At 36.6% G+C, this 24536-nt stretch overlaps 1 protein-coding gene across 1 annotated transcript in view; it reads right to left on the bottom strand.

Moving 5' to 3' along the window:
• Positions 1-2096: 2096 nt before the first annotated feature.
• The window catches only part of Acadsb (acyl-CoA dehydrogenase, short/branched chain), a 35644-nt gene continuing 13204 nt past the window's right edge, over positions 2097-24536 (bottom strand). Inside the window, exons 2-11 of the mRNA XM_005401957.1 lie at positions 23765-23903; positions 20744-20844; positions 17078-17284; positions 16397-16567; positions 15561-15686; positions 14175-14267; positions 9850-9939; positions 6310-6447; positions 3864-3963; positions 2097-3140 (exon numbers count right to left, since the gene is read on the bottom strand). Of these exons, the coding sequence (XP_005402014.1) occupies positions 3070-3140; positions 3864-3963; positions 6310-6447; positions 9850-9939; positions 14175-14267; positions 15561-15686; positions 16397-16567; positions 17078-17284; positions 20744-20844; positions 23765-23903 (1236 nt within the window). The 3' untranslated portion in view covers positions 2097-3069. The remainder of the gene's footprint in view (positions 3141-3863; positions 3964-6309; positions 6448-9849; positions 9940-14174; positions 14268-15560; positions 15687-16396; positions 16568-17077; positions 17285-20743; positions 20845-23764; positions 23904-24536) is intronic.

Raw genomic sequence — 24536 nt, 5'->3', positions numbered from 1 at the left:
AGTCTCCCAAGTGCTAGGATTACAGGTGTGCGCCATCATGCCCAATTTTGCTTTATTAGAGTAGCAAAAATCACCAGTTAATTTAGTGCTTTATGTTTTTATTCTCTATTGAATAATGATTTCATAAAAATGAATATAATCTGATATATACTATTAAAACACAACTTTCACCTTATGAAAGATCAGCAAAAATAGACCAGCAGGAATATAACTGATTATACAGCACAACAATGAAGCCAAATGATCACATACAATAATCTTTTCATTTGATATCTCAGACACAGCTAAGAGAGCTTGACAAATGCCAATATAGTGCCTGTGGCTAATGATTAATATATGTAAGTGATGACACTCATTAATCATAACATTTCTGAAATGTTCATTCTTTACCAGTTAAAACTCATAGAAATAATCAGCACTGACCAAGGACAAACTCCAAATCTGTTGGAGAGGAGCAATATCTAATGATAGGAAGAACACTGAATTGAGGGCCAGTACATTTGAACTCTTGTCTTTGACCCTAGGTAGAGGATCTTCAGAAAATAACCTATACTATGAACCTTTACTTATTGTCAAAATGAGGGAATGGGCTGGATAGATCTCAAAGGTCTTTCATGATTCTGAAGTCATTGACACTAACATGATTTTATGTTGTAATATGAAAACTCTAACAATACTAACTTGGCAGTTGGTTGAAAGCAGCTCTGCCCATACAAATCTGAATAAAAACAATTCTCTATCCTCTGAGCCCCATGACAGCCAAATCCTCAAATTAATAAACTATAACAATAGGCTTCAGGAGAAGAATGGGTAGCGCTGCATAACACACAAACTCAAGATTGAAAGTTTTAAAAACCCAAACTCATGGTGATTAGAAAAGCTACAATAGAAGAACTACAGGAAACCTTTCTCTGACATTAACATGAAGACTCACTATCAGAAGAAGCCAGGTGCATATATTAGCTATAATGTATAATTAAAAATTTTTTTTAGCACTGGGGATTGAACCTAGGCCCTTTGACTGAGCTACCTCCCCAGCCCTTTTTATTTTTTATTTTAAGACAGGGTCTTCTTGCTAATTCACTAAATTGCCCAGGCTGAGTTTGAACTTGTGCTTCCCACCTCAGCCTCTTAAAATGCTGGGATTACAGGAATATAATCATTAATTATGACTCTTTTGTAAACATGCACAAAATATACAGGTACAATTAGAAATCTATCTATATTAAATATACATTCAAGGTCCAGATGTACATGGGAGGCTCTCTATTGTAAACTTGAACATGAGGTTTATCACGGAAGAACTGGGTATTCTGTTTACTAAGGGTGATTCCTACTTCATAATCCATGAAGTCCACCTCTTTCACATAATCACAGAAACTAAGGAGGTCTGAGCGCCCCCCTTAAGGTACATTATCGATTCCTTATTTTTTCAAGGCATATTACTCTGCTTTTGGTTCTGAAAGACTGAATGAGGGGTTCTCATCGTCTTCCTATTTTGAAAATCAAGTAGATTGTATCTCTTTGGGTCCAAGGTCTAAATTTGTCCTTATTTCTTTCTAATATTTTATTGTAATTCCTATCTCAACTGTATTCCAAAACTTTGAATATTTACCTAGGATTTGTATTGTAGAAATTAAGCCAATTTAATAAGCATGAATGTACAAATCAAAATTACTCTGAAAATGGCAGGTTTTCTTAATAAATATCATTTCATTAAAGTGCTAAAATGCTTCCTATTTAATAGTAGTGATGATTTTCTGCAAGCACATGATCCTTGGAACTTTTTCATGTCAAACTCACCCATTTGCAGAAAACTGTCTCTTGTTTACTGTCCACCTCTCTCATTTGAGGATTCAGGCTCTGTACTAGGAGGAGTTTTTTTTTTTCTCCTGAGAAACCCTAATACTGAAGAAATGACATCACTACTATGTATTTGTTTGGCTATGCCTATTTATCTTTTGTATTACAATACAATAGATTTAGCTGGAGATTTAGCTCAGCAGCATAGCGCCTGCCTAGCAAGTGCAAGGTAGTGAGTTCGGTTCCCAGTACCGGAAAGAAAAAAAAAAAAAAAGAAAAACAATAGATTTATATTTGTCATTTCAAATATAAAATTATTTTAATATTGAATATACTTTTGCAAACTCTACACTGCCCTTGTATTCCTCATTCCTCAAGACTTTGACACACTTCTTTATGGGGGCAAGATCTCTCTCTTGAGGATCACTGAAATAAAATCCAGTTTCTGAAATTATTACTATTTAGGATGAAGCTCAGGAATGAAGTTAGAGGGAATAGTAGTTAATGGAAATATAGAGAAAAATTTTGCTAGTGAAAAGTAGTATGGCACAATATTACAATATTGAACACTTAATGGCTAGTAAACCAAATTATTCCAACTTTATAGTTGAACATGTTTTTAAAATGACCTGTTGAAATCTTCATGAAACTAAATCTTTTACAGGTCAATTATAGAAACAAACTGTATTATTTTACTTGGTTAAAATAATTTTTTTTCAATTATATGAACTACAAAATTATACTCTTATTTTCCATCCATTCTGATATTCACAACTGAAGTTTTAGATTTTCCAAATAAATTTTTACCAGTTTCTACCTCATTTAGCAACTTACAGTTGAATCTATAAAGTATTTAATAAAAACCGACTATTTTAACAAGCGTTGCTCTGATTGGTACCACAATATAAAGACTTAGAAAGAGTATAAAAGAAGTACTTCTATAAGTAATACTTCAAACATCTTCATTTTTCCAAATGTTGATGGAGTGAAACTTCCATATATTCTGAAACCAGATGATAACATAAATATGTACAGAAGTTTAAAAACAGTTTTGGAGAAAATAGGGGTGCACGTCTCCCAAATTTTAGAAATGATTTCCTGTGCCTAACCTAGCAGACTGGAAAGAGGAAAGAGAAGGGGCAAAGCCAGAGGATCACGACTAAGGGGCCTCAATAAAACCCTGCAGTGCTAAGGAGACTTACTCCTCCAACAAGGCACAACAGTTTAACACAGGTGACACCAGAGAGGGGCCCGATCTTACAGATGTCAGTATTCTGCATCGATGTGCTTTGCAATGGTGTTCAGCTGGATATTGCTAGCTCCTTCATATATTGTACCTAAAATGAAAGGGAGCAAAATAAATAGTTAGGAGTGGACCCACAGTTAAGAGTCATCTGAGAAATAAATGCTATAAATATTACCTCTGCATTTGCTATAAAATTGTTACTGGTAACATCATTTAATGTCCCTGGAATATGGAACTATGGGACAAAGTAATTTTGACTAAGAGATGGCAATTTTCCATTAGCTGTATTGATGTCCAGAATCAGCTCTTAACAGTTGAAGATTCTGGTTCCTAAACTATCACTGGATGCACTCAGACTGTTATTAAGGAACAGGCAGTTTTTGCAGGTGTTCTGTTTATTTTCCTTTCTGGTAGTAGCGCAACAGACTGCTCAGGCTTGATTAGGCACTTTGCTTTTGAAATTAGAACAATACTTCAAAGAATAGCATTAAACTACACTGATCACAAATACTAGCAATTTTAATAAAAGAAAAATTAAGACAGTAGATTTTGTTGCAGTTCTACTAACAGGCTTGTTGAGGTATTGTAAAAGGCAATTTGATATTTTTAAAATATAAATCCTTTTTTTTTTTTTTTTTTTTGGTATTTTGATTTTGGGAAAAAAATCCAGCCATGAAAAAAGCCAATAAACATACACTGAAGAAATGGGATCACCTTTGGCTTGGTACCAGTAATACAGAATCAACATATACAACAGCCCAAACACCCAAAATGGCAAACCCATCCAAATAAAATGTTAAAAAAATCTACTTACCAATCTTTGCATCTCGGAAGTACTTTTCTACCGGGTAGTCTTTGATATAGCCTACTCCTCCCATCCACTCGATACATTTACTAGTTGTAAGCCCTGCAGTCTACCAAAAAAAAGCAGCAAATTGCACATTGAAATCACTTAACATATATTATAAATACTATTTTTTTTTTTTTTGCAGTACCAGAGATTGAACTCACAACCTTGCACTTGCTAGGCAAACGCTTATGCCACTGAGCTATTTCCCCAGCTCCCTATAAATACTTTTGTGCGACACTTTTAGCAATATGATTTCATTGTGACTGGTGATTAAAAGGATTAAAGTTATTTTGGAAGCTAGCATTGTCTGTTTAGCCCTATTCTCTAGCCATTTCTGTAAAATATCCTATGAACTCATGAAATTATTTCGTGAAGAAAATGATTTCTTTTCCTTTGTGGGGGTTTAATCCAGAGCCTTGTGCACACTAGGTAAGTGCTCTACTACTAACCTACATACACAGCCCAGAAAAGCAGAGTATTGTTGATATTCACATGCTTGCCAGCAGGTATCATTCATTAGTAAATATTAATTGATACTGCTTTCATGCCAAATACTCTGTATTCTGTGGGTATACAACAATGGAGGTGAGCAGTCACTGGCCCTTTGATACTGGTGGTTGTTAGAAAAAGATTAACCCTGTAAGCATAGAAACTCATAAACTGCCTAGGGCAAAAGAAAAGCCTTCTAGGAAGACTAATATGATCTAAACAGTGAGATATTTGAGAACAACTTGGTTAAGACCTAAAGGATGAGTTAGGGCCATTTCAAGCTGAGGAAGAGCATATGCAAAGGCTCTAAGGGATAAAGAGGACCATCAGTGTTAGGGACCGAGAAAGCAAGTGGGCGGGGGTCAGGGTAAGTTTTAAAAAGAGAAGAGGGGCAGACCAGCCTTAGAGAATGGCCAGCAGTCTGACTATTGATAAAGGCCCCTCAGGGATGCCCACAGCCTAATCAAGGATGTCCACAGAAACTGAATACAGTACCTCACATGGCCAAAGAGACTTTGCAGCTTTTTATTCGTTTCCCATTGCCACTATTGCAAATTACCAAAAATCTAGTAGCCTAAGACCATGCAATTTTATTACTCCCCACTTCTAGAGCTCAGAAGTCTAAAAGATTAAGGACCTTGAGATGAGGACTTTATCCTGGATAATTTGATGGATCCAATGTAACCACAAGGGTGCTTATAAGAAACAGAGGGAGTTAAGAGTTAAGTCATTGATGGCAATGTCCATAGCAACAGAAAGCAGAGCCACAGAAATGTTTGAGTTGGCCACATGATTGGGTGTGAAGACAGAGGAGGAGGCTGCAAGTCAAGGAATGTGAGCAGCCTACAGAAGCTTGAATGGGGTTCTCCTTTAAAGCTTTCAGAAAGGCAGCCCTTCTGATACTTTACTTGAGGCCAGTGAGGCTCATTTTAGACTTCTGAGCTCTAGAAGTGGGGAGTAATAAAATTGCATGGTCTTAGGCTACTAGATTTTTGGTAATTTGCGATAGTGGCGATGGGAAACGAATAAAAAACATTTATTGTGAGAAGCCACTAAAAGCTGGAGTGACACAACCTCAGGCACATTGTGAAAAGAAAGACAGACTGGGTTGGAGTGAGTGGAAGGAACCACAAGAGTAGTTAGGTCAACAATAGTTTGGTCAAGAAATGACACACCTTGGATGGATGGGATGGCAAGAGAGAAAAATATATCAATTCAAGAAATCTTTTGCAGGTAGAATTCATAGGAACTGAGGATGGATTTAGTGTCGGGGGGGTGAGAGATGTCAAGATGACTCTCAGGTTTCTGACCGGAGCCCTAGGTGGACAGGTCAAAAGAGGCTTGGATAATTTCGTAGGAACTCACAAGGGCGCTTGCAGCAGAGATCAAATTTAGGGCTTGGAGAGGTTATATGAGAATTTAAGGCCCTGAAATGAGTCAGACACATTGCCATAGTTAGGACAAACAGCTGCCGATGACTTGGCTAAATTCTCCAGCCCAAGTCTCATGTGTTAAATAGTATGCATACGTGTAAGTAGAAAGCATTAAAAATATAGACAATCTTTTCTTGGTGTTTTTAATCTCACTTGCTTCTATTACAAGCACATCATCTTCCATGGCATTCTTTGTGCTTCAATTTGAAATGCTGAACCTGATGCCATCACTCAGAGAACCTTCTCCATGGCTTTCATGGGTGGCTGCCAAACTGGGCTACTCAGGGGAACACCAAGACCCCACAAAATTAAAACATTTTCCTACGGTAGTTTCACTTTTTCATTTTTCTAGTATAAAAATTGAAAAGTCTTTGTTATATGTCTTGAAAAACAACCCTAGGTTAAATCAGTGCATTAAGGTTATTAATTCAAAAATCAAAAATTATTAAGAACACATTTGAAATAAATGAAAACTGACTTTTTTTTACCTCTGATGCATAATACTTGGCCATAGCTGCTTCTTTTATGAATGGCCTCCCAGCTTCTACAAGTCTGGCAGCATTGTACGTTAGTAATCTTGCAGCTTCTAGCTGGGTAGCCACATAAGCCACTTGGTGTTGGAGTCCCTATAATATTCAGGCACAAGTTGCAGAATTATGATTTCTAAAACACAGCTTATCTTTCTTTAAGTCCTGCCAAGATAGAGAACACTGACAGACTTAAAATATAACACAAAGGATATTCATTTCTTTAAAAAATTTTAAAACACTGCAAGTATTATGAAGGTCTTTATTTTCCTAGAAAAATTTCAAAGTTCATGTAATTCTTCATAATTGTTAAAGTTTAAATAATAAATTATCACTAAGTCAGATTTAAAAGCTTGAATGTTTTATTTAGTATTTATTTTCAACTCCATGATCAAAATTAAGCTTGAACCAAAGTCTAGCACATTAAAACTTTGACTGTATTCTTGCTTGATTGGAGAAAATTTTGATTTTTTTCCTATGGGCTCAAGGCATTAGAATTGTTAGCTACAAAGGAATGAAGGAATATATTTGAAGCACCAACTTTTTTCCTTCATGTAACTTTATTAGAGTAACTCTACTGTAATATCCAATAATAAGGTACCAGTTCCTTTAAGATTATAGAAAACAAGAATAATTTTAAACCCATCCTAGAAAAACCTTCTACCATCCTAAAAGTTTAGAAAGTATTGGATGCCATTAAACATCAATAAGAAAAATAAGTGACTTGGTGAGTAAAAATATAAATTATAAACAATTTCCCAGAAATATAGGTACAGATGATTATTATAAATCATATTTTCTCATGTCTAACCTATCCATTCACCCACATGTTTATTGAGCACCTCCTCTATGCCAGGCACTATGCTGAGCAATGGAGGCATTATACTGAATATTACAGTCAAATTCCTTGTCTTCATGATTTGTAGAATCTAGCAGGGAAAACAGACAATAAACATAACTATGTAATGAATGGTAGTTAATACAGAGAACCTTGATTAGGGCAATTACTTAATAAACCTAGAATGACCTTTGTTAAACAAAAAAAAGGGCTAAGCTGGAGAAAAATAGTTTATCCTTTCTGTTTGTAAATATCCTATTGTTATTTTCACTTCTGTGATATTTAATATTTATAAAATAAAACTGTTACATATATGTAGGGTATAAAACATAAAAATAAACTGAATGCCCACAATGCTATGTGTAGGGTACCTATCTTTTTCCTCATAATTTATACTTTTACCTTATGGCACCTTTTGAGAAAAAGAAATTTGATAGTCAAGTTCACCAATTATGATTAGTCTTCATAATTAGTTTTTTTTGTGTCTTGTTTATGAAATCTTTTCTGAACATGAAGTCATAAGGATATTTTCATAAAATCTTTAAAGTTTACTTTATATTACTTTTTAAAATAACTGAAATTTTCTGTGTGTGGTGTGAGGTAGGGATATGGTTTCATTTTTCTCCACACCGAAAGACTACTCCTACTTAGTGATCTACAAAGCCATCTCTAGCATTTATCAATTTGCATACATATGTGAGTCAATTTCTGGCCTGTTTTGTTCTATCAATCTGCCTATTTCTATACTAATATCACCATTCTAGACATTTCAGATCGTTTTTTATATGGAATTCAGAAATCCTGATTATTTTTGCAAAATACATTTAGTTCAATTAAACCTCCAGTCACCATCCATACCATCTATTCCAACAACCACACAAAGGACCTTGAGAGGCAGAAAAAGCAACTGTGGCATGTCTCCTGCTTTGTAAGAACTCACTACTGCTGAATATCGGTTCCCTAATTGCATCGTAAACACAGGACCTGGCAAGGAAAATATGTTCAACAAATATATGCTGAATAAACTGCAGGAAATAAGAACGAACAGACTTGGTTCCTATTCTCAAACACCTTACTGTCCAGAGGCGAGCAAAGAAACAACACATGTAAAGCCAAAAATAAATCACTCTGATAAGATGGAGTAGGCAGAGAAGTTCAGTACGAACTTCAGCCAAAGCTTTATATAGTTAATGATGTTGTTTTTCTAACATCAAAGTTCTATCTTTAAAAAAATTATCCAGAGTTGCTGAGCGTGGCGGCATAGGCCTATAATCCCAATTCTCTGGAGCCTGAAAAAGGAGGATGGCTGTGACTTCAAGGACAGTTTGGCCTACATAGTGAGTTCAAGGCCAACCTAAACTACACAGAAAATACTGTCTCAAAAAACCAAAATCAATCAATCAATCAAATCAAATCAAATCAACCCAGAGTAGGTATCTCTAGAAATGTGATTATACTTATTAGTATACCTAACTCACGCTGTTTCCTGGGACGAAGATCAAAAGCCTCCTCAGACTGGCTTTATCTCTGTTCCTCACTTTGATCTATGTGGAAGGTGACTCTGACATAGTATGCAAGTATAATGAAATAACAAAACCCTATAATTTTGGCACATACTGTACTAGCTACATGGTCTTGGAACCCCACCATCCTTGTGCCTTATATCCTGTGTACAGAATGGGGATGAGAACATGACCTCTGCCAGCCACTGGCCAACACTGCATGCTCAGTCCTAGATCTTAGACTGACTGTGCATGCCCATACCCTCATATCTCTATACAAGAGTAATCTGGATATTTTCATCTGATGCCTAGTCATTATAAACTTGAAGACAGAGCCGGGGATATAGCGCAGTGGCATAAGCGCCTGCCTGGCAAGTGTAAGGTCCTGAGTTCAATTCCCAGTACCAAAAAAAAAAAATAAACTTGAAGACAATATAATGTCACAAAGCTGCTAGTGTGTTAAGAAACTATACTCTGAAACTGGAGATATTTAAGGGGAGGTTTTGCAACCATGCAATGTAATTATTCTGGAATTTCAGGTAACATGCTTCAAGTTGCCTAAAAGTCTTGCTAAGTTGCTACCCCAGGTTGCCCCTACTCTGGCAAAATCTCAAGTGGACAAGAATTCCCCTGCTACCAAGAAATCCTTGACTATCTAGGGAGCTCTAAAAAGCTACTCAATGGACAAGACCAGCATTTCCCAAAATGCTTTGCTGAGAGCATCTGAACTGTATCTGCTACAACAAAGTGTGCATGTATCAAAGTGTCCTCTGAAGATTACCATATGGGTCTGCTCTGAACAACGAGACTCATAACAAGTGCTACCATTTACTGGTCCCAAGCATTTCAGAGAAAGTCACACTCAACAAGAAGAACTAGGCTTTGAATGAGAAGTGTGACTTTCGATCTCATGGCCTAGAGTTATGAAGCAGTGAGAACAGGCTCCAAGGGGTTCACCAAGACATCCTGAATAATGTCACATCCTGGCCTTAGGGCTGTAGCTCTGCCTCTGAAAAAGATTAAGGCATTCATAATTATACTCACCGAGATTCTCTCCCAGTAAAATCCCTCAAGGGATTCTCTTCATGGTCTTTCAACACAACTCTTTATTAAATGAAAGAAGGGAAAGTTAAGTACAGTAGAAAGAGCCTAGTTACATACCTGAAAATTAAATATTCTTTGGCCAAACTGTTCCCTTTCTTTAATATATGGAATAGTGTAGTCAAAACATCCTTGGGCCAGTCCCAGCATCTGTTAAAAAAATACATCAGAATCTATTATTTTGTTAAAAGTTTATGTACTTATTTAAGTTGTAAATTCCTTTTACAGGGAGACTGAATCACTGGATCGTTGAGGTAGAGGAAGAACTGAAGCTACTGAGGTGGTGAGGTGTGTGTTAATTTTATATTGCATTTAGAGAAAACAGGATACCTTTTTTTTTTTGGTAATGGGAACCAAACTCATGAACTCATGCTTGCCAGGTAGGTGCTGTGCTGCTGACCTATATCCCTGGTCAAACAGAAAATAATCTGTAGTAATTGGGAAAAAATCTGGAGTGACTCATGTCAACATGTGTGTACTTAATTCTAGCACAGCAATAAACCACTTGGCATGGCTGTATTCACACAACCAGCCTACTGTTAAGAATCTTTTCTTTAATGCTCTAATTCTCTAAACATAAAATAAAACAGAAACTTTTCTCAGAAGTGGCTCCCTTCAGCCCTAGAAGTCAATGTGGAGGGTCATTTCTTTACTTTTTACCTTACTGTCCATTTTGTTTATGATTAACAAGAGTTTCAATGGACAGGGTGTTAGAATATAAGACTGCAGGGTTTCTCAACCCTAGATGCAAATAAGATTCATGTGGGAAATTTAATAAAAAAATACCATTGCCCAAGTGTGAAGGCTTGCATCTCGATGTCCCAAGCCTCACGTGCTCATAGGTGGGGGATTTTGGAAGTTGCTGGCTCTAGAGTGTGTAAGGCTGGGATTAAGGATGTGATGCTGACACTGATTCACAGTGCAATGCTAGGATTAAGGATGCCCCCCCCACCGGGTGTGAGTGCTACCTACCCTAAGGGTGGGTAGCCTGGATAAAATGTAAGGGACAGAAAGAGAACTGCTGTTGTTGCTTATTGCTTTGCCAGTTTGCTGACTTTTGCCTGTCCTGAGCTGTTTCTCGTCTTCCATGTTACCCTGCCTTGGAGCCAGTCAACTCTATCAACTAAAACTTCCACACACTGTGAGCTACAAAAGCCTTTCTTCTCTTTGCTTTGGATGTCAGGTATTTAGTCTCAGCAATGAGAAAAGTAACTAAGACACCAGGGATAACAACTGAATCCAAACTTTGGAATTGGGGCGGGGGGATTGAGTGTGACCTAGGCATGAACATTTTAAAAATTCTTTGGCTGACTTAACATACAGCTGGGGTTGAGAACAACTGAGAGACAGCATCTGATAAAAACATTAATTTACATGCCTGAAGAACAAGTCAGGATGCGGTAGCAATTTCAGTTGAACTATCTTGTTACTAACCAATTTTCATATCTATTGAACGATTCAAGCTTAGAAATGGTTTCTGAATTTCAACATCAGTAGCCATTAAATCACTATCTAATTATGTCAAACTATGTAGGTTTTGGAAGAAGAAAAAGATCAATTAAGTTTTTTGGGGAAATGCCCACAAACATATCAATATTCCATTAGTGTTCATTCACCTTTTCTTTAAGCCTTTATTTTGAACTCCCTGGAGAATAGGTAATTATGTTAAAGCCCCCACAAACCCAAAATGAAACCCCACTGCACTTCTGTTGTAAGCTAAGATGTGCTGGGTGTGATGGCACATCAGGTAATCCAGAGTACTCCGGAGGCTGATGAAGGAGGACCGCAAGTTGAGAAATTTAGAGAGGCCCTGTTCAAAATAATTTTTTTTTAAAAAAAGGGCAGGGTATCGAGAGCTTTTAAATAGATCCTCTGTATAGTATCTCTGACTGCTGATCACAGCTGTAACCCTCTTTAGCCGGAAGAAGCCAGATCAGTCTTCAACCCTTGCCCCCTCATGGCAGTTAGGGGTACTTCTTGCGACAGGGGAATATTATAGATAGCTAAGTTAAGTAGGAATATTGTAGGCAGTCAGACAGGGCTGAGTTGAGAGGTCAAAACAGAAGACAGTGGCTGGAGGTGAGTTCAATGAAGGCCAGGCTTCAAGAAAAAGAAGGACTAGTCACCCATATACTTCCCCTAGGGATGAAAAGCAGTGATTGATATTCTAAAGTAGGATCAATCACCTTTGGGTGGAGGAGCAAACCTCCTCCACCCACTCCTGCCAGGAAAGTTCGTGTCTGCCCATGTGTGCTTGTGACCTGTTTCCCCATTTGATCCCCATTTAATCAATATTATCCTAGTGACTATATTTGTTGTATACTTATTGGTTGATCATCGTTTTGTCCCACCTCATACCCATCCTATTATTTGCCATGGGATCAATATTATCTCAGTGATTATACTTATTATCTTATTGGTTATCGTTCAGTCCCACCTAAAGCCCACCTCACCTTGTGGCTTTACTCAGTAAAACACCCTCGAGAAGCGGGGTTGGTAGGCAACCCACTTTCTGGGCCCCCTTCTGTCCCTCTTAGATGGAAGCTTTCTTTCTCTCAATGAATTCTTCCTACTCTTAAAAAAAATTAAAAAATAAAAAAGGGCAGTGGGTATAGCTCAGTGGCAAAGCACTTGCCTAGCATGTGAGAAGTCCTGGGTTTGCTCCTCAGTACCAGAAAAAAAAGGTAATTTCAGTATACTCTTATAACTAACATTTAAAGAACATAAAAATAATAGCCTATACTGACATGAAAGCTGATCCTATCAGCTGTCAATCAAAACAGGTATTTCAGGCTCAGCGAAATGTTTCCATTATAAATACTAAAGAACCAAATTCTCTCTATCTGCAGGGTTCTGAGGATGGATGACTTTAGTTCACTCTGTTATATGTGCCTCCTCCTCTAAAGGGATCCACTGAGACGTAATAACTACCTGACCTTAACTTTTAATTAGATTATAAGATAACCTGGAGTACTTAGACTAAAGTCCACGCCATGTATTTTATTGCCAGAACATCTATATTATTTATATGTGTGGGAACAATGAAGCCCAGTACTGTAGCTTTTAATGCCATATGTGATGAAGTTAAATCACAGAAAAACTTTTAAAAGTACATATATGTCTGCTGATATCTAATGGTTTATTGAAAGGAACAGTCAATGCTTAAATTTTTTTGACCAATTTTGTATGCTTATATCTGGTAATGTGAACAACTAATTTGAAGACAACAATATGCAAAATAACAACCATTGGTGAATTCCTACCATATTGTTTAGTGAAGCTCTGTATCATTTCTAATGTTTTTTTAAATTGGTTTTTATTCTTTTTAATGGTTTGATCAATCTTGCATTCTTGTATCTGGTAATCTGAGCAACTTCACTGAAGACAACAATATGTAATAGAACAACCACTGTTAACTCCTATCATTCTGTTTTGAAACCCTGTATCATTTTTATTGTTTTTGCTTTGTTTTGTTCTTGTCTATGTTGTTGTGATTGTTATTTTTTTATTCTCTTTAAAATAAAAAAGTACATACATGCCAATACTCTTTAGTAACTTAATATCCAGCTTTGTGGAAAATCTATCTTAAGTTTTGATTTGAGAGTAAGTTTGGTAGACTGAGGTTGTAGCTCAGGGGTAGAGCACACGCTGAGCATGGTTGAGGCCTGGGTTCAGTTTAGCACCAAAAGAGAATAGTTTGTTAATACAGTAATTGCAGCAAAAAACTGTAATAAGTCAACATTTAACTATTCTACTAGCTAATTCTGTATCAATGCATATAAAAAGTTAAAAGCTGTAAGTTCTTGAATTTTAGACATTTCAGATTAAAAATATATTCTAAGTGATATTGATAATAAAACACAAAACTTTATCTGTTTTATTAATCTAGAAAATCAGAGACATCATTTAATAGAAAAATCTATTATAAAGGGCAAACTTGGTAAAAGATTGAATAGTTTCATCTTACATATCCATTTAATTGGAACTATCTTATTCCTGTGTCACAAAAAATTGTTCAAATTTTCACATGCAAAACAATTACCTATAGAAACCCTTACATAGAAGAATAATTATTTTTTCCTAATTTTAGAAGTTTCTTCCAGAATGAATTTCATGTTTTGAAAGGTTGATTTTTTACAAATTTTCCATATTTCACTTACACTACATCTTAGAAATTTTGGTTCAGGTGTTAGATAATACTTTAATACTCTCAAAGCAGAAAAACTGTTATCACTAAGCCACTGTTTGGTTCCCCAGATACTTATATAATTGACCAAAGTAGAATCTGAAAGAAACAATCAGCAGCCATTCTAAGAAAAGGGTGCCATCTTGTGTTCACAAGCTTCCACTGTCTTATAATATAGAAAAGGTAAAATTTGATGTACCTGCGCAGCAATTCCTATTCTACCTTCATTAAGAATTCCTATGGCATATTTATAGCCATGTCCAACTTGTCCCAAGATATTGGTTTCTGGAACCTGAAAATAAAAATATGAGCTTATTTCTCAATTTAAGTTAGCATGACTCACTTTACAATACTTATTAAATATTAATGAGATTGTCCTTGACATCAAGACATCTTCTATACTGTTTCCCCAAAGCCAGGTTCCCCTTTGCATCCTCCAGAACCTAGCACAATCTGCTCAATGAATGACTTAATCCAGAAAAAGGGAACTCATATAATTCATCCATAATAGAAATGGATAACAATTTCCCCCCAGTTCTTATCTATATGCTAATAGTATAACATATGAAGAACTACAAAAAACATGCGGTACTTGCAAAAACAAGAGTAGTAAACCTTTCTTCTGTTGAGATGATTCATCCTCATAAAAGTCAAGTGGGGAGTGTGTAATGTTGTACACAGGGTATGTGTATATGCATGAGGGAGGAGGAAGGAGGAGAGAGGAAAGAAACTGAAATGTTTCTTCATAATTAAAAAGAATTAAGACTAGGAATGATAAAAAATACTGAACTTTATAATATTATAATATGGACAGTAAGGAGAGAGGGCAGAGCAGGATAGAGGAAGAAAAGGATAGGAAAAGGAAAACAGGAAGGAGGTTGGTGGGGGGAAGTAACAAGGCCCAAATGTCATCTGTAAAGACATCACAAACACATATGTGCACGAAGACCAAGCTTCACCGCGAGTAGGAGAAGCTAGGACAACGTGTCCTGTCCACGTGAAGCTCCAAGCCGGTTTCAGCCTCAGCCTTCTGACAGTCTTGTTTTGTGAGGTTCTTGCCTGGTTGCTCTTCACTCTAAGCAACATCCCCATCTTGTGGCCTTTGGTGTACTAACACTGGACTTCCTTCTCGGAAGCTGTGTTTTGATCATAAATACTACACTTATAAAGTACAAATGGTTCACAAGTATGTACCTTACAAACATAACTGAGATATGCTGGGCACAGTGACACATGCCTAAAATCCCAGCATTTGGAGGCTGAGGCAGAAGAATCACTGTGAGTTCAGGCCAGCCTGAACTATTAGTGAGACCCTGTCTCAGTAATAACAACAACAACAACAAAACAACTGAGATAAATTCTCATCATTTGTTCCTGAGGATAGCTGCTGGACAGAAGGTTTCCACTCTGGTCTAAACAGCTATGGGAAGTACACTTGGTCACGATTTAACCTAAGAGCACCGTTTAGGGGCTCCACAAAATACTCTGCTATATATGCTTATCGCCACTTAAAGTTTTGACAGCTCTCTGTTTCCATATGAAGTTCATTTCATATTAGTCTTATTGATTATTAAGAAATACCCACCTTGACATTTTCAAATGTTAATGGGCAGGTGGAAGAAGCTCTGATTCCCATTTTATTTTCTGATTTTCCTATATGAAAGCCTTCTGTACCACGATTTACTAAGAAGCAGGTGATTCCTTTATAACCCTAAAAAGATTTACAATACTATTACCACTCAGATTTATAACATCTCTTGTTTATACAGTTTTCAAAGCAAAAAAAAAACTAAAGATGGACTTTAGCAAGAAATACTGAAGGACTCTAAATTGCAACACATGCATTACAAAAGAATGCCTGGGGGACATTAGATACAAATTAAAGGACCTCACCTTTTTTTTTTTTTAACTGTTTTAGAAACTATAACGAATATTAAAATTATTGTTACAATAAGGTTTTATGTGATCATGAAAACCCTGTTTTAAATTCAATTTTATTAAATATCTTAAAAGTTTTAGCAATTTAATTCAATTAAATATTACATAAGTAAAAAGACAAAAAATAAAATATATTTACCATTTCACTGTACTTCTATTGTCCAACTGAATAAAATATAAGTGTAATGTATAAGTACTAAATTCATTATTAAAAAAATTGAAATTCTACAAAATTAAAGATTAGCTTCCTATGGGTATAACATATTAAAAGGTAAATAGTAAGTGTTCCCCCATGTAATTAATAATTATGTTAACAAGAAGGCAATTAATAAGAAGGTGAAAAGATGCCAGTGCATGTCTTACATTTCCAGTATTTGGAAGTATAAAGACATTAAGGTTAAATCTGAAAAGTGAAATGGAAGGAGGAAAAGAAAAAGAGGAAAGATGATGGGAAAAGGAGTGAAATTTGGTTTTTAAACTTACAGCGGTAGGGTCTACATTTGCAAAAACCAGGAAGAGCTCTGCATGCCCTGCACTACTAATCCACATCTTGGACCCATTGATGACATAGTAATTTCCCTTTTTATCAGCTCTGGTCTTCAAAGCAAAGGAGTCACTACCTGCTCCAGCCTCTGAAAGGCAAAAGCTTCCTAGCTGTTCATGTAAAGAAAAAAAAAAATCAAAATTAACAACTATTTTTATGCTCTGCATAACAAATACTTAATGACAAAATGGAAATTTGCAAATCAAACCTTTAGTTACTATTTTAAAAAGTCTATCTCAAAATAGTTTTTTGTCAGTATTATTTCCAAACCACCCTACTATTTGTCTAAGGTAAATTTAAGGACTTAAGAATACATGCATAACTTTATTAAATTCATTCTAATAATTGTACTAGTAGGCAATCTCGGTGTAAATGAAACCATCAACAAAGGTACTAGAAAATGGAATTTGGACAAAAAAGGAAGTAATTTTATTGTCTGATAATTATTCACTAAATTTCCAGAGTGGCAAATGAAAAGCAGAGTATATTTCTCTTATTGAGAGTTACTAGATTAATTGGTGGTGCTGCACTGTGGTCTTGAATAATAAGTCAACATTGTAGCTACTTTTTTTCCTGAAAATATTATAAATGTAGAAAAGACCAGATCCATTTTAACTCACATCTTCTGTAATCAGTTTAGGCAAATAGGTGGCCTTTTGTTCTTCTGTTCCATATCTTGCAATGAGCTTGTTGATCACTGTGTTCTGAAGGTCACACAGGAGAGCCACAGATGCATCAACTTTGGCTAATTCCTCTATCACTAGGATGGCGGAAAAAAATGAAGCTCCTGTTCCTCCATACTTTTCATCAACTTCGATACCCATCAACTAAAGGAAAAACAAAGAGCAGATTAAGGAAGCTGTTTTTATACTGGGGGACTTCTTATAAGAATAAGCTCAAAAACAAATCAAAACCAGATATGTTCTTAACTAATATAGTCTATATATATTTTGTTTTAATTTGGTATGGCTGTTTGGTATAAGTAACAAGGTATCTACAATAGAAACTATTTGAAAAGGAAGAATTACATGCTAGAGCTGGGCGTGGTGGTGCATGCCTGTAATCCCAGCACTGGGGAGGCTGAGCCCACAGGATTGCCACGAATTTGAGGCCAGCCTGGACTATGTAATGAGTTCAAGGCCAGCCTGCAATTAGCAAGGCCCTGTCTCAAAAAAAAAAAAAAAAAATACATACTAGAACTATTGTTTGTCTCCTTTTTAGATCTCAAAATTATGAGGTAAAATGTTTGAAGAGTACCTGAGTGAAAGGAGACAATATCATATACAAAGGTACTCTTATGGCCCTTCTTGCTAAGGACCACAAGAGTTCTTTAGTCTTTCCCCAAAGCCCCTGTTATTCTGATTTGAATGTAATAGCAAGAAAGTAACCAGCCCTCTGGGGAAATGTCTACAGTTTCATTTGGCATAATCCCTTCTAGGCAGGTTCCTCCACCTTGATTTTTTCAGCTGAGATAATGACTGAAGGATCACTCCATTTGTGGCCTTTCAGCAAGTCTTCGGTGGTCGGCAGACAACATTTGGTGGTATTTGCTCAAGCCACACTTGACAAGGCACAGGTGCCTGCTAAAAGTGACAAATGTTGGCCAAGGCTTTCCAATAACCTTGAGCAAGTCTGACTGCTCAGTCTCTACTGTGAAATCTGGGGGATGACACTTCCTCAGCACTATTCCATTTTTAAGTATCCTCATTTCAAGAAAGGAATACGTGTACATTGTGATTCCAGACCCACAGCTGGTGGGTAATAGATAAAACATAACATTTCTATATTTTCTGGACCCGTGGTGGCGAACCTATGACAGGTGTGCTGCAAAGGGCTTTTTGTATCACTGAAAGCTCTAAAAGCTTTGCCATCACAGCTACACTCTCTTGGAATCACACTATGCTGCAGTTGAGGTTGTGGCTGTTACATTTTAAGATGAAGATAGAACCACGAACAAGGAAGTTACATTTTAAGATGAAGATAGAACCATGAAGATAGAATCTACAAACATTATATCACAGTGAAGGGTGAGGACTGAAAGGTAGGAGAACCACAAATGTTGTTCTTTGAAAAAAATATGAACAATGTGAGTGTACCTGAAGGCTGGAGGGTATGACAGCTATCTGATTATAGTATCTTGGGCAATCATCTAAGATTCTATTTCTCTGCAAATTAAAACAACATTAAGACTCCACCTTACCCCAGTAAGAATGGCTAGCATTAAGAAATCAACCAATAAATGCTGGCGAGGCTGTGGAGAAATAGGAACTCTTCTCCACTGCTGGTGGGAATGCAGACTGGTGAAGCCACTGTGGAAATCAGTTTGGAGATTTCTCGGCAAACTAGCACTAGAGGTCCCATTCAACCCACTATTGCCCTTCTGGGTATTTTCCCAGAAGATCTACAAACATTATATCATAGTGATGTATGTGTACCTATGTTCATAGAAGCACAATTTGTAATTGCTAAATTATGGAAGCAACCCAAATGTCCATCCACTGAGGATTGGATAAGAAAATTGTAGTACTTTTATATAGTGGAATATTACTCAGCTATAAAGAAAGATAAACTCGAGGATTTTATAGGGAAATGGTCACAACTAGAGACCATACTCACAAGTGAAATAAATCAGACCTGCATGGGCAAGCACTGCATTGTCTCACTAGTGTAAAACCCGAAAGAGTTAATAAAAACTTGGAGGTATGATAGACATTGTGAAATGATAGGAAAACACTCAAGGGTAAAGGGCAACTGGGATGTGGGAAAAGAGAAGGGAAAGAAGGAGAAATTTTGTATGTATGTATATACAGGATAGTTAACATAGTTGATCTACTGTCTTCTATTTCTTTGCTGAAAAAACAGTTGATGAATCCTTGATTGATCAATATTGCATGTCTCGATCTGTTTTCATGAGAACTACTTTGAAGATATCAATATGTAATACAACAAGCATTATTAATTTCCTACCACTTTGTAACTCTGTATTGTTTGTACTATTCTTTTGCTATTTTATAAAAGGTTGTCTGTCTGTTAATGTTTTCCTCCTTTTCTTTTTAAAATAAAAAAAGAGATTCTATTTCTCTATAAAAGTCATTAATTTCCCTACTGACTTAGAAATATGTTGCAAGCGCCCAAAGAAGTTGGACAATAGGAATTAGGAGGTAGGTGAGGCTACGCTAACAAGAATAGTTTACGGAGACAGGTAGCAGATATGTGCACTTACAAGACTACCACCTCAAGTGAATGATCTCCAGACTGCGAGACTAGGATGCTCAGAGGCCTGCAGGGTCCACCAGTGACTGTGGTGAAGCTTGGCTAAGAAATGCACCCACAGAGTATTACACACTGGAATTCTGTTTGACCCAGTGTGGCTCTATGTAAAAGTCCATTTTCTCCAGAGTTTCACTGCCAACAGAAGGCTGGAAAAGTTACCACAAATTGGTCAACTTAGCACAGGGAAAAACTGTTCGGCTAAATTGTAAAGGTTACATTTCAAACAGAAAAACAGAATAGATTTAGGACAATCAACAGCTCTAAATACCAGTGACTAAGTTCTGGAACATCTTTAGTATTGAAAGTGAAAAATGAAGTAAATTTTCTATCTTGGAGAAAAAGAACTTGGGAGTGAATGTAGTAATTTTTACAGCATTCTCCATGGAGGCCCCATGCTGATAACTTCTCTCTACCCACATCCAGAGTAGGTCTACTGTACTTTATTTTGTATGTTGTGTGTCCACTAAAGGCAGTGTGAAAATTTGGAAATTTGTTGTTCTGCTGAGAATTCAGCTATCACCTCTGCTTCTAAGTACATAACATACATAGGGATTCAGATAGACAATATACTACACCATGATGTGATACTGAGTTGGATAATTCTTTGTTGTGGCAGCTGTCTTGTGCATGTATCCCTGGCCACCGTCCCACGAGACACTAGTAGCATGCACACTGCAGAGTAAAACTGCCCTTAGCTGAAAATCACTGGTCTATTAAAAAAAAAGAATCATTGGTCTACAGAAATTACTCTCCCACTCCCAACCTTTTCCTTAAAAAGCAAAATATTTCCAATGTAAAATGTTCATTCAACCAGTATTAAAAATCTTTAAATATACAAACACTAATATAAATATTATAGGACCTCAGTGAAAAGAAAGCACAGATATTTTTTACTAGAATATGTACAGTTCATTATGCTCATTACAGTTCCTAAACTTAAAAGTATCCTTACATTTTAACAGTGGAATATTTTTTATAAAAGTTTGAAATTGAAAGAAGTATGATATATTTACCCCTTGTTGAAATAATCCTTGTATTATTGATTTCTCCATTTTTGAATTTTCATCCATGATTGAAACCAAAGGAGCAATTTGTTCTTTTGCAAATTTTTTGACTACAGGAAAAAGAATTACCAATAAATCTGTGTTCAAGTACCAGACATTTTAATAAAAATTATAATAGTTTATTAATAGTTTGCTGACGAATTTACTTTTTAACTAGTAAGATACACACAGATGCATTTATTCTTATAAAATAGAATTTATCACAGGGGAACAGAGAAAAGAAGGGAAAAACAGAAACAAAACTATATTTATTTCAATATTATATATATGTATATATGTATATACATATATATATAAAAGATAGTTGGGACAGCTATACTACTAATTTCTCTTGATTCACTGGAGAAAAGGGTTTGTGCTAATACTGTCTGGACAATTAAATGCCAATGTCTTGTACTCTGAGTAACTAATCTGAAGATAACAGTATGTAATATATTAACCATTGTTACCCTCCTATCATCTTGGTTTGAAATTTTGGGTTTTTTCCTCTTTAAAATTAAAAAGATAGAATTTATAAAGTTTTCTTTTAATAGAGAAAAGTATAAATCCCCATCTCCTTTCCATAATCCCGATATTAAAAAATAAATATATATTTTACATGGCACAAAAATATAAATACAGAAAGCACAAAATGAAAAAGTGAAAGCCCATTCCCTGTCCTCGTTTTCTAGTCCCTCTCTCCAAAGGTAACTAATTTATTACATATTTTTGAAAAATTTTCTTTCAAAACTATCTATATCTATACAGGCATATAAATTATTTAGCTAAAAAATTATCTACCTTACACAAAGGAGTTATAAGATATGCATTCAATATTTTATTCACTTATACATACATTGATGATCTCTTTTTTGCTGCTGTTTTTTGAGACAGGGTCTCACTGTGTGGTTTAAGCTGGCCTTGAACTCACTATGTAGCCCAGGCTGGCCTTGAACTCATGGCAGTCTTTCTGTCTTGGCCTCCCAAGTGCTTAGGTGTGCCCACTATGCCCAGCATAATCTGTTTTTTAAAATTAAGTTTATTGGTACATTTTAGATATACACTATGATCACATTCATCATGGAGAATTTGTGCCTGTACCTGATATAACTTTTTTCCCCCCATTCACCTACCCTTCCTTTAACCCCGCCTCCTCTCCCTATTTACAGAAGCTTTGTTTCCATTTTTCTCTTCTTTTCTCATTTTTTTCTTTTCCCCCTTTCCATGCCCAGTTCGCCTCCCCATTTGAACACTGTCCTATTTCACGATACCTATTATACATTTTGGTCCTTATTTACACCTTTTGGTTTCTCATACCAGAGAAACAATGCAGTATTTACACGTGTGTCCAATTTATTTAAGAGTATGATCTCAAGATGCATTCATTTATCTAGAAATCTCTCAAGTTTATCCTTCAATATGGCTGAGTAGGACTGCATTACATAAAAAACCCACATCTTCTTTATCCATTCATCAATTGACAGGCACTGTTTCCAAGATTTAGTTATTACAAACTGTGCTGTTATAAACATGGGTGTGCATATATCGCTGTGGTATGATGCTTTTAATTCTTTTGGGAAAATACCAAGAGGGGGAATAGCTGGGTCAAACTTCTAGTTTTAGTTTTTTGAGGAATCTCCACACTGATTTCCACAGTGGTTGCCCCCATCTACACTCTTTTCTTTTGGAGACAAGTTCTTCCAGGGCTTGAACTTTGCAACTGTCCTGCCTTACCTTCTCAAACACTGGGGTTATAGGTGAGTGCTCTGTTTCTTGATCTTTCTATGCCAGCAGACACCGTCTAAAATAGGCTTATTAGCAGCTACACTATCACACAGAACAAAGTTTTTCCATCTTCACACCACCTCCACCTTGACATCTGGTGCAGCAAGTCTTGCAGAGTCACCTGGATATTGGAGGATGTTCAGCAGCCTGGTTGGCTGTTATGGGTGATACATTGTGTCAACTTAAGTTTAGAAGGTTAATTAAGGGACTCAGCAGGGTGGCCAGGGTTCTTACTTTGAAAACATCCTGAGCATGTGCAAGAGGAAGGCTAGGAGATGGTGTGGGTGTAAAGGACAACGCCCTCAACCCGCCCCCCACTCCCTTAGGGCAGATACTCTGCATACAATAAAAGGGAATTGAGGAAGGACTGATTGCTGGTTTTTCATTCAGTCTTTGCTTTCAGCTTGGTCCTCTCCTGGCTTCTGGTGCAGACTGTTTGGCTTCTGCCTGGGACTCTTCAGCCTTCTGGTGTAGATTCTTTGGCCTTTGTCTTAGATTCTTAAGCGTTCCATTGCAGACCCATCAGCCTCCTGACATGGACTTGCATGGACACTGCAGTGAGCTCTAGACCTTGGACTGGACCCTTCAGCCTCTAGCATGCAGATGCCCTCTGCACACTTCCTCATCCAACTCTGTGGCTGACCATCATAAGCCAAAGTGTAATTCCTTATACATTTCCATATCTTGTGTTATATCTGTTTCTTGAGTAAACCCTGACTAATACACTGGCCATTATACAACTAGCTGCCAGCAGCATATACCCTGCCCACAAGGCTATGAAAAAAAAAAAAAAGAAAAACAGTACCAAGAAAACTTTTGACAAGAACTAGGGAACTAACGGACAGAAATGAGAGAGATTTGGCCAAGTGTGATGGCACAGGCCTATAATCCTAGCACTCTGGAGACTGAGGCAGGAGGATCACTGTGAGTTTGAGGCCAGCCTGGGCTACATAGTGAGTTCAACACAGCCTGGAATTAGCAAGACCATGTCTCAAAAAAGGGAGAGATTTAACTTATAGCTAGCTGTTCATTTGCTGTTGTTATCGTTTGAATTTGGATATGCATTACTTTTTCAAATAAATTTTATGTCAAAATAAACTCCATTCACAAAGTCAGATGAATATATCTGTCACATATGTAATTTCATACCACAGATCCAAGTCACAAGCAGAACACCAACAGGCAGAAGGTGAGAAACTCACTTACCTGTGCTCTTCATCATCATCTCGTCGTCTGTAAATGTCTGCAGTGGAGCAGAGGGCAGTAGAGCCTCTGACTGGGAAGATCTCATGACATGGGGAGGAATTTTCCAGGAACTCAGACAGGTTGGCAAGTGTCTTCTTAGCTTTAGCAGCAGCCCCAGATGGAAAGAGAACACACAGTATACAAAAGTAAGAAAGGCATTTGAACGTCAGTTTCTTTGGGAGTAACTTCATAACCCATTCTTTTATTACATATTACCAAAAAAAGCGAGCTTAGTTTACTACATTTTTTAATTCATTGTCTTTTGAACACAAACATGAATGCGTTTACTATATGATATCACCTTTATCCAACAATGAGCTGTTCGAAAAAAGACAAATTCCTCAATTATCTTACCAATCAAGGAAACAGAAATTTTTAGATGGAATTCATTCTCAAACTATATTTCTCATTTCACTTACTTCTTGGATAGAGAAACTGGAATACATCACCCACCACAAATGTCTACCATTGTCCACTCTCAAGAGCATTTTGTCAGGAGAGCACCTATGGGGAACAGAGATACCATCCTACTCAGTGGTCCTGGAAGCTGTGCTTTTGTGTTTTCAGGATAGTTTTATTTTTAAAGAATCTGCTAGTAAGATACAGTGCAGTGTGAGTGTCAAAGATATAGACTCTGGAGTCTTAAAGAACACTGGTGTGGTGATACACACCTATAATCCCAGCACTTGGGAAGCAAGAGGATCATTGCCAAGTTCAAGGCCAGCCTAGGCTA

This window comes from Chinchilla lanigera, unplaced genomic scaffold (genome assembly GCF_000276665.1).
Source record: "Chinchilla lanigera isolate Chin_1 unplaced genomic scaffold, ChiLan1.0 scaffold00076, whole genome shotgun sequence".
NCBI lineage: Eukaryota > Metazoa > Chordata > Mammalia > Rodentia > Chinchillidae > Chinchilla > Chinchilla lanigera.
This window is presented reverse-complemented; position numbering and strand designations above follow the sequence as displayed.